At 42.2% G+C, this 11490-nt stretch overlaps 1 protein-coding gene across 1 annotated transcript; it reads right to left on the reverse strand.

Annotated features, from left to right (window-relative positions):
• Nucleotides 1–274: 274 nt before the first annotated feature.
• LOC106584477 (overexpressed in colon carcinoma 1 protein homolog) lies at nucleotides 275–9635 on the reverse strand. The gene is made up of 5 exons (XM_014169845.2): nucleotides 9148–9635; nucleotides 5135–5159; nucleotides 1986–2021; nucleotides 761–840; nucleotides 275–654 (listed from the first exon to the last, which is right to left on the reverse strand). The coding sequence occupies exons 1-5, from the start codon at nucleotides 9188–9190 to the stop codon at nucleotides 641–643; spliced, it is 198 nt and encodes a 65-aa protein (XP_014025320.1). The 5' UTR covers nucleotides 9191–9635; the 3' UTR covers nucleotides 275–640.
• Between the last annotated feature and the right edge of the window lie 1855 nt (nucleotides 9636–11490).

An 11490-nucleotide genomic window follows, 5' to 3' on the forward strand; every position in this document is an offset into this window, starting at 1 on the left:
AGTGCAGGCTGTCATTAATTGTGTTATATTATCATGTCAAGAGGATGAAGGGAGGAAAATAGTTGTGTACCTGTGTTGTATGTCAATGATTCCCTTCTATATATTTTAGTCTACGGGGAGGGACAGACAGACATATTTATGAACATTTTCAACATTATGAACATTATGAAATTAGTCTTGAGTCAAAGTCCCTTGTGTTGCACACATAAACGCACACACGCGCACACACACACACACACACACACACACACACACACACACACACACACACACACACTCCCAGCCTCCGCCCCTCCACACATTTCTTTGAAATCCACATTACCAAGAATTCACATTCTCAGGTTCCCAATCTGTCTCTTTCCAATAAGGACACAGATGTCACACTATTGGCATCTAATGTCTCCCCACTGGACACAGATGACAATTCAATGTCTATTCCACACTGGTTCAACATAGTTTTATTGAAATGCAGTGGAAACAATGTTGATTCAACCAGTGTGTGCCCAGTGGTTCACTACTCCTAAACCATCGACAGCCATATGTTCCGGATACTTCCCACGAAGGAGGAACCAATCAATCTATTCTGGGCATCAACTACCAGCTAAAGAGGAGTGGTGTGTCCATGTCCATGAGTGGTAGATCATCTGATATTCCCTGTACAGTCAAAATTAGTGGAAATTATGTAACAACCAATCGTATTGCAATGCATAATTTAAACCTTATAACACTACACAGATATCTTGCAGCTGTCATGTTGTACCTTTGCCTGTGGACTTGGACTGGCTGGCTGCCACAGTGGTCATGTCAGATGGCAGACCTACGTACACCCCGCCATAGTTCCTGAGAGAGGTAGTATGAAAAAAGATCCAAGGTCACATGACATCCAGACACTATACTGTGGCAGACTCTCACCAACAACAGGGTATGATCTGTGTTAGCACTGCAGTGTGTGTGTACAGTATGTAACCAAAACACATTAAGGAAGCAGCAGTGCCAGAGATGAAAAGACGTCTTTCCGGACTCAAAAATACTAATATTTTGGAAGTTGAAAACACATATTTTCCAGACGTTGAAATCAGGTGCATTTTAGGTGCTGAATGAAAGGCGAAGACATCTTTTACGGATGTAAAAAATAAACACACATATTCCAGACATTGAAAATAAGTAATTTACTTATGTTAAAAACATATTTTCTGTCATTGATTCTACAGCAAAATATCAACTGCTACCTTAGTTGAATGCACTGACTGTAAGTCACTCTGGATAAGAGCGTCTGCTGAATGACCTAAATGTAAAAACAAACACTTGCAAAGCATTCTGGGTATTATTCCAAACAAGTACAAATTTGATCGGTGCAGACCAGATCCAAATCTGAACAAATCATAGACGTCTAGGCTGTGTTTCACAAGTTTGAACAACACAGTACTGTATGGCACAGTAGAGCACAGTACAGTAGATTAGAGTACAATACAGTAGAGTTTAATTCAGTAGAGTACAGCACAGAAGAGCACAGTACAATAGAGTAGAGTATAGATGGTATAGTTTAATTCAGTAGATTAGAGTACAGTATAGTTTAACTCAGTAGAGTACAGCACAGTTTAGTTCAATAGAGTACAATATAGTACACTATACTCTACTGTATTGTACTGTATGCTTCTGTACTGTACTATACTGTACTTTTCTTTACTTTACTGTGTACTGTAATGTACTCTGCCTTGCTCTACTGTACTGTACTGTGTTGTCCAAACATATACGTCTATAATTGGTTCAGATTTGGTGCAGTCTGGACCAAATCTGAACCAATTATTGACGTATATGTTTAGGCCAAATATAGGCCCGTCCGGACCAGACAACTGTGGACGTTGAAATCAAGGCCGGACGGTATATGCTTAGTGAGATCTAATGACTGTAAGAACACACATGGTTTGGATTGTGTTTGGGCTAAACCTTTTGCAGAGGAGTAGGACGATAGGACAATCACTTACCTTCTTTTCTCATCGTCTGGTGAGGGTTCTTCTGTCCTGATTAAGACAATAATCACAGATCAGCTCACATGACCGGATAGAATGCTCAAAGCACAAACATATTGTACATAACAGCCAACACAACACAGAGAAATTATTAATATAGTTGACCTGGATAGCGAATGTGACTTGATTATGAGATGGGCAAGACTTGGGGTGGCAGGTAGCCTAGTGGTTAGAGTGTTGGACTAGTAACTGAACGGTGGCAAGATCAAATCCCTGAGCTGACAAGGTAAAAATCTGTTGTTCTGCCCCTGAACAAGGCAGTTAACCCACTGTTCCCCGGTAGGCCGTCATTGAAAATAAGAATTTCTTCTTAACTGACTTGCCTAGTTAAATAAATAAATAACTTGATATAGGTGTTCTGTGAGGCCAATGATCATAGGGAATCAACAATGTGGATGATGGTTTTCTACCTACAATGAATGCAGGTGAAATGGTTACTGGACTATGCCATGGACATTGTCATGTTTCTTCTCTGTCCACAAAAGAGGCATGAAAAAACTGCCAACTGTGTCAACTGCCAGTCAAACCGCGTGGGTGTGTGTGACAACAGGGCATAGCAGGCCTGGAGTTGTGTGACTGACTGGCTGTGGTTGGCAGTGTGCTGCTGTCAGTCCCCATGGGTTCTGGAGTTGTGTGACTGACTGGCTGTGGTTGGCAGTGTGCTGCTGTCAGTCCCCATGGGTTCTGGAGTTGTGTGACTGACTGGCTGTGGTTGGCAGTGTGCTGCTGTCAGTCCCCATGGGTTCTGGATTGAGCACTTTAACTGCTCAGATGTTTATCATAAAGCACACACACTGATTGATTTTGAAAAAATTGGGGAAATGGCTGCCTCCTCCCTCTGCCCACGTTGTGATGCTGATAGTGGCACACTGCGTCTGGTGGAGGACAGGGCAGCAGGACGTGTTGCACATATTGTTGATGTACAGTGAGTCAGTTCTTTACTGAACAAGGCTGATTCATTGTAAAACCAGTACTGGAACGTATTTTCATTTCTCTACACACTAATATTCTATACGTAAAATATTTGAAGGCCTTGATATGAAAGACTGAACAATTTACCAGAGGATTCACATTAAATGTTTGCATCATACATATACCATATTTGAAAGTAGGCATTTTGAGGTATTGCAAGGGAATATCAGTATAAGATGCATGTATGTATACATTTGATTTCAGACAGATTCTCTCTCTCTCTCTCGCACTCGCACTCTCTCGCTCTCTCTCTCGCACTCGCACTATGAAGCAGAGGTCGACCGATTATGATTTTTTTTCACCGCCGATACCGATTTATTGGAGGACCAAAACAAGCCGATACCAATTAATCAGCCGATTAATTAATTTATTTGTAATAATGACAATTACAACAATACTGAATGAACACTTATTTTAACTTAATATAATACATCAATAAAATCAATTTAGCCGCAAATAAATAATGAAACATGTTCAATTTGGTTTAAATAATGCAAAAACAAAGTGTTGGAGAAGAAAGTAAAAGTGCAATATGTGCCATGTAAGAAAGCTAACGTTTCAGTGCCTTCCTCAGAACATGGGAACATATGAAAGCTGGTGGTTCCTTTTAACATGAGTCTTCAATATTCCCAGGTAAGAAGTTTTAGGTTGTAGTTATTATAGGAATTATAGGACTATTTCTCTCTATACGATTTGTATTTCATATACCTTTGACTATTGGATGTTCTTAAAGGCACTTTAGTATTGCCAGTGTAACAGTATAGCTTCCGTCCCTCTCCTCGCTCCTACCTGGGCTCGAACCAGGAACACATCGACAACAGCCACCCTCGAAGCAGCGTTACCCAAGTAGAGCAAGGGGAACAACTACTCCAAGTCTCAGAGCGAGTGACGTTTGAAACGCTATTAGCGCGCACCCGCTAACTAGCTAGCCATTTCACATCGGTTACACCAGCCTAATCTTGGGAGTTGACAGGCTTGAAGTTATAAACAGCGCATTGCATTGCAAAGAGCTGCTGGCAAAACGCACGAAAGTGATGTTTGAATGAATGCTAACGAGCTTGCTGTTGATTACCACCGCTCAGTCAGACTGCTCTATCAAATCATAGACTTAATTATATTATAATAAACAAACAGAAATACGAGCCTTAGGTCATTAATATGGTAGAATCCGGAAACTATCATCTCGAAAACAAAACATTTTTTTATTTCGGTGAAATACGGAACCGGTCCGTATTTTATCTAACGGGTGGCATCCCTAAGTCTAAATATTCCTGTTACATTGCACAACCTTCAATGGTATGTCATAATTACGTACAATTCTGGCAAATTAGTTCGCAACGAGCCAGGCAATGAACGCAAGAGCAGTGACACAATTTCATGTTAGCAGGCAATATTAACTAAATATGCAGGTTTAAAAATATATACTTGTGTATTGATTTTAAAGAAAGGCATTGATGTTTATGGTTAGGTATATTGGTGCAACGACAGTGCTTTTTTCGCAAATGCGCTTGTTAAATCATCACCCGTTTGTCGAAGTAGGCTGTGATTCGATGAGAAATTAACAGGCACCGCATCGATTATATGCAACGCAGGACACGTTAGATAAACTAGTAATATCATCAACCATGTGTAGTTAACTAGTGATTATGTTAAGATTGATAGTTTTTTATAAGATAAGTTTAATGCTAGCTAGCAACTTACCTTGGCTTCTTGCTGCCTATCGCGTAACAGGTAGTCAGCCTGCCATGCAGGCTCCTCGTGGAGTGCAATGTAAGGCAGGTGGTTAGAGCGTTGGACTAGTAACCAGAAGGTTGCAAAAACGAATCCCCCTGAACAAGACAGTTAACCCCCGTTCCTAGGCCGTCATTGAAAAGAAGAATGTGTTCTTAATCTGACTTGCCTAGTTAAATAAAGGTGTAAAAAAAATATATATATATATATATATTATATTTATATATATATATATAAAAAAAAAATCGGCGGCCAAAAATACCGATTGCAGATTGTTATGAAAACTTGAAATCGGCCCTAATTAATCGGCCATTCCGATTAATCGGTCGACCTCTACTATGAAGGCAACACCTTGTTGAGTCTATGAAGGAGTAATCGGATGAGACAGTTGCTGTACTTACAAATCTTTGGAAGTTTCTGCAGGTCCTGTGAACTCAAGAAAAATAATATAAATACTCAACTATCATTATTTTGTTCTGGATGCTACATGACGTGTGGAATAAAATAGAAAAGTACATTTTATTTAGTAGGCTAAGTGAGGGTGCAGATTTGAGGTGATCTTGTCTCACATCAAGCCCAAATTTACCAATTCATTCGCATTGTCTATCTCTCCTCTGTGTACTGTGTGCCTGCTTTATCTATAGCAGGGCTGTTCAACGTTGGTCCTGGAGAGCCAAAACACTTCTGGTTTTCATCCTCTTCTTCTAATAAGGGACTGATTCAGACCTGGGACACCAGGTGAGTGCAATTAACCACCAGGTAGAAACAAAAAACAGAAGTGTTTCGGCCCTCCTTACCATCCACAATATCAGTAATCACAGAGCAGACAGAATCATTGACAGCTAATCACTATACCCATCTCTACAGTACCTTTCTGATGCTATCGGAAAGGAGCCATACATCACTATTAACACAACTACCTGCCTTAACAGCTCCCTTCCCACTCTTAGAAGATGTTACAGAAATCAATGCGCCACAGCTTAATGACCGCCACTTAAGGCCAACTTTAAGGGAGTGAAAGAGCACTGTGGGTGATGTTGGCTGGCTGGGCTCGTAGGGCTGTCTGTGATTTGACAGTTGTTGGTGGCTTTCAAGTGGAGTTGTTGGCGGCTTTCGAGTGGCACTCCAGAGCTCTCCTAAGGGGACTGTATGTACCAACTCCATGCCACACAGAGAGGGACCTTGATATGGATGTGTAGGACATGTAGGGCCAGAGTGAGAGACAGGTAGAGGCCTCAGCGCAGATAGGACTTGCTCTGGGAGAGAGGAGGGAGAAGGTTGGAGTGGCTCTGAGAGAGAGGAGGGAGAGAGAGGGTTGGACTGGTTCTGAGAGCGGAGGGGTAGGGAGGGTTGGACTGGCTCTGACAGAGAGGAGAGGTACGGAGGGTTGGACAGGCTCTGAGGGAGAGAGAGAGCGGGTTGGACAGGCTCAGAGAGGGGTAGGGTTGGACGGGCTCTGAGAGAGGGGTAGGGTTGGACTTGCTCTGACAGAGAGGAGGGGTATGGAGGGTTGGACTGGTTCAGAGGAAGAGAAGGGATAGAGTGGGTTGGACAGGCTCTGAGAGAGAGGATAGGCTCTGACAGAGGAGGGATAGGAACGGTTGGACTGGCTCTGAGAGAGCGGACAGGCTCTGACAGAGGAGAGATAGGAAGGGTTTGACAGGCTCTGACAGAGGGATAGGGAGGATTGGACTGGCTCTGAGAGAAAGGAGGGAGGGTTGGACTGTCTCTGACAGAAACGAGGGATAGGGAGGGTTAGACTGGCCCTGACAGGGATAGGGAGGGTTGGACTTGTTCTGATGGAGAGAGAGGAGGGATAGGGAGGGTTGGACTGGCTCTGACAGAGAGGAGGGAAAGGGAGGGTTGGACAGGCTCTGATAGAGGAGGGATAGGGAAGGTTGGATCTGTATTATGGAGGTTGTCAGAGAAATGTAGAGGTCATAACAACCTGCACTGGCTCTGGGAGACAGGAGGGATAGAAAGGGTTGGACCTTAGAAAGGGTTTGACCTGGGAGAGGGTTGGACCTTGATGGATATCAGGTATACTCTGTATCAAAGGCAGCTAACTTTGAGAAACAAGGGTCAAATAGACCAACAGCTTGCAGTGGATGTAACTGGAAAAAGTTTACAGTGGACATAGATTACAGTGGACGTAGTTTACAGTGGACGTAGTTTACAGTGGACGTAGTTTACAGTGGATGGAGATGACATTGGACATAGATTACAGTGGACGGAGATTACAGTGGACGGAGATTACAGTGGACGGAGATTGCAGTGGGCGTAGTTTACAGTGGACGGTGTTCACAGTGGACGGAGTTCAAATAGAGGGTCAAATAGACCAGTGGATGTAGTTTACAGTGGACTGAGATTACAGTGGACTGAGATTACAGTGGACGGAGATTACAGTGGACGGAGATTACAGTGGACGGAGATTACAGTGGACGGAGATTACAGTGGACGGAGATTACAGTGGACGGAGATGACAGTGGATGTAGTTTACAGTGGATGTAGTTTACAGTGGACATAGCTTATGTCAGCTCGTTTGCATCATGTAGCTATGATCATACATCATCTAGCATACTGTATGCTACACTGTATGAATTTATATTACATCACAAACTGAGTTCCAGTCCATTCAAATTGTCTTCATTCACCTTCCTCATCTGCATCTAAATTCTTAGAAACACAATGGTTTCTACTTTATTATGCAAGTAATTGAATGTTCTGTATTCACTGCTGTGTCAAAAGAATCTGTCCTTGTATCAAATGGAACATTATTTAACTTTTAATGGTAATGAAACCACCTCCCCCGTCCTCCATCTCCTCTGTTACCACACAACATGACATTGACAGAGTGTACACCTACGGAGGCCATACTTGTTAACTTTACAAAAAAGTTGTAATTTTAGTTAACGTTTAAGCGTCAGCCAATTAAAATTGTCCACGTAGTTGCTTGTGATCAAAGGCTACATGTTAACTGTTCGGGATTTGAACCATATATAATCATGGCCACCTGGTGAGGTTAGCATAGGGCAAAATGTGCCATGTTATGTAATAGGAACAGCTAAAATGTAGCCTCAACTACGTCGACAATTTTAATTGGCTGATGCTTAAACTTTTTCTCATGTTTACAAGTATGGCCCCGTCGTGTCCCAATGCTATTCTAAAATGTTGACATCTACTAATACTTATGTTATTTGTATTTAAATATGAAATGTGCATCTTCCAGTTCACAACAAACACCACCATTTTATCCTCATCTATAGAAGAGGAGACCAAAGCCTTTATACAGTAACAATGCAAGTGGAGAAGACAGAGTGGCCATTTCACAAGCCTTAGAAAATGGTATTCATTATTAAGGGGACTCAGATCTGGTTTCACAAGAGGAGGGATGAGAAGCACCATATCCAGTACATTTAGGAGGTCACTGTCCTATTTAGCTGGACAAACACATGGGTGTGGAATAAAAACGGAGTGGGAATCGAAACTTCCCTTACCTGATCATTATAAAGATAAACCATTAGACAACAGGTTAACCAGACTCACATATAGAGTACAACTGGTAATTTGACCTCACAGCTGTGTTGTGCAACACTGCTGATATGATCACATTTAGTCTACAATACTAACGATTCCGATACTGTTACGGATGGGTGTAGGGTCATTTTAGCATTGGCCAAATTTAGGTTGCCAATAGGCTATGGAAAATCCCCTAGACCTTTGTAATGAATAATGACAGACATCTGTGACAAAAAAAAGGCAGCCTCTACCACACACTCATCATAATGACATTGTCACATGTCTTCACATCCTTGTCCCTGAGCTGGAGATTGACCTCTAACTGTGGGCTTAAAGATCCTTCACAGAGAATCTCACACGTTTCCATTGTATAACATACATAATCATAATTCTCACGTCAAGTTCACATTATTTTCCTCTGGGGACTCCTTACCATGAACTAGGGTAGATTCAGAGAAGAGAAAACATGAAGCTGTTTGTCCCATTAGCTTCCTGTGGTTCTGTTAGACAAGGAGCCTGTCTGGTCTTTGCTGATTAGATAGATATATATATAAACACATACATACATACATACATCTTTAAAGCGTTTCAGCTTTAAATTCCTAAAGACACTTTGCTGTCTCCTGGCCACCAGGGGTCAAAGTCTGAGCTAAAGACTAAAGGCTGCTGTTAACCCTTGAGACCACCATACAAAATTCAGCAAACAACTGTATAAGCATACACACACACACACACACACAGGCACACACAGGCACACATGCACACACACACATGCAGAAAGAACAAGAATGACCCTAACACACGATCCACACAACATCACCTCCCTTGGGCATGAACCCCCCCCCGTCACACACACACAAACACACACTGTAAGTTATGGAACAAGAACACTCACCCCCTCCTGACGTGCTGGCGGCTGAGGAATTGCCACAACCCATTCTGCATGGATGCAGCTATCGTCCAAGAAAACGAGAGGAGCTCAAAGAGGAGGGAAAGGAGAAAAGAGCAACAGCCATGTGGAGATGGAAACAGATGAAAGAGGGATGAAAGAAGGAGTTGTTTTATGTCTCTGTCACACTGATTTCCTATTTGTTGGTAGGCTCCTGCGCTCTGTGTCCATCCCCTCTGCAGAACTGAACTGAGTGGTGTGTGAAAGCATGGAGATGCTGTTTTATACACAGAGGGAGGGAGAGAGAGAGAAAAACAGAGAGAGGGAGACAGACAGAGAGAGATGCTCTGCCCTCATATGATTTTCTCTTTTTCTCCAACCTGACAGGGTTGCCCAGGAAACGGGGGAATGGGGAGGAGGGTGTGGAGCAAGCAGGCCAATGGAGCTCCCAGTTTGGTAAGGAACACATTATGTATTAAAAAGGGGACATTATAAATGTTCCAGCTTGTATGTGTGACTTTCCAAATCCTGATGTGGTAACATGCATGTTAAAATACACAGCTGAAAAGCATACTCCATTGACACTCAAAGCCCGAAAGCCTTTGAGAAGCCTGACATATCTCACAAATAATATTTTCTTCAAAACCTTCAACTAGGGTCAAACTAAGTTCAGCGTTGTGTGATCCTCTTATAAAGCACAACAGCTCCACTAGCCTTTCCTTCTCTGAATGTTTTATTATGTTTCACAAGCCATTTTGGTAACAAGACCTGAGTTTGGAATGCTTGCTGTGTACTACTAGCCTACTAGACTTACTCTCAAGGCTCAAATTCCATGGAACCCGCATTGTAGTATTTACGCAATAGCTCCTTTCCCTATGGTCAAATAAACACTATACAAAAAACTAGCTACCACTATCAGATAGACTTTCCTCACAGGTAAATGCATCTAGTTTTCACAATAACAAGTGTGTGCATTGGCAGTAGTTTGTAGGCATAGTAAACCAAAAGAACCTGTGTAAGCTACTCATCCCCCTTAAGATAATGGTTCTTATGGTTTCCCGTAGCAACAATGTTCTATGGTCACATGATGTTTCAGGTGTTGATGATACAGTGTTTTGTAATGTCTGGAGTCCATGCTTAAAATGAGCTGGAGCTATGTAGTCCAATTCCTTAATAAATACAGATGTCCTCTGTCCTCTCCAAACCCTGAGGGTAGAACTTTCATTAACTCTGGGTACACACACACACACACACACACAGGAGCTGCAGTCATGAGAATTAAGCTGAATATGCATTGACTGTGAGTGAAGATAAACCCATTATGTCCACATCACCAATGAACGAACTATCATGGTTCAAACACACCAAGCCAGTCGTGAAGAGGGCAGGAGACTGAAAAGATTTGGCATGGGCCCTCAGATCCTCAAAAGGTTCTACAGCTGAACCATCAAGAGCATCCTGACTGGTTGCATCACCTCCTGGTATGGCAACTGCTCGGCCTCCGACCGCAAGGCGTTACAGAGGATAGCGCATACGGCCCAGTACATCATTGGGGCCAAGCTTCCTGCCATCCAGGACCTCTATACCAGTTGGTGTCAGAGGATGGTCCTAAAATGACCAAAAACTCCAGCTACCCTAGTCATAGACTGTTCTCCGGCAAGCGGTACTGGAGCGCCAAGTCTAGGTCCAAAAGCCTTCTTAACAGCTTCTACTCCAAGCCACAAGACTCCTGAACAGCTAATCAAATGGCTACCCGGAGTATTTGCATTGACCCCCCCCCCCCACCCCCATTTTTATGTTGCTGCTACTCTCTGTTTATTATCTATGCATAGTTACTTTGCCTTTACCTACATGTACATATTACCTGTGCCCCCGCACATTGACTCTGTAGCCTTGATACTGTTTTTATTGTTGCTCTTTAATTATTTGTTATTTTTCTATTTTCTTATTTTTTATTTACATTTTTTATTTATTCATTTTTTGCTTCAGTTTATTTTAGTAAATATTTTCTTAACACTTGTTTTTCTTAAAACTGCATTGTTGGTTAAGGGCTTGTAGGTAAGCATTTCACTGTAAGGTCTACACCTGTTGTATTCGGCAAATGTCACAAATACAATTTGATTTGACTTGATTTGAACAGCTCGTCTCAATCCTCACCTTTGTGAAATATTATAAATAGACTGCAAGGATGATTAGAGAGCTAGATTACTTTACAAGTTTGCAATTTCAGGAGCCATGACCTTTTTTTTATCTCAACGTGTTTTCGAATGACTCATCGCTCAATGTTCTTTTTTGTCGTTTTTGGTGTTCATTTCATAAGCCACTGAACAGAGTTCAACGGAAGTGTTG

This window comes from Salmo salar, chromosome ssa23 (genome assembly GCF_905237065.1).
Source record: "Salmo salar chromosome ssa23, Ssal_v3.1, whole genome shotgun sequence".
Taxonomy (NCBI): Eukaryota; Metazoa; Chordata; class Actinopteri; order Salmoniformes; family Salmonidae; genus Salmo; species Salmo salar.

Bases quoted from the DNA above. Each gene is read 5' to 3' on its own strand.
- LOC106584477 (XM_014169845.2), bottom strand. From the start codon at position 9,190: ATGGGTTGTGGCAATTCCTCAGCCGCCAGCACGTCAGGAGGGG. The intron at 5,160-9,147 runs GTGAGTGTTCTT...TTGAGTTCACAG, and splicing joins CGCCAGCACGTCAGGAGGGG to GACCTGCAGAAACTTCCAAA. The intron at 841-1,985 runs GTAAGTGATTGT...TACCTCTCTCAG, and splicing joins CCAGACGATGAGAAAAGAAG to GAACTATGGCGGGGTGTACG.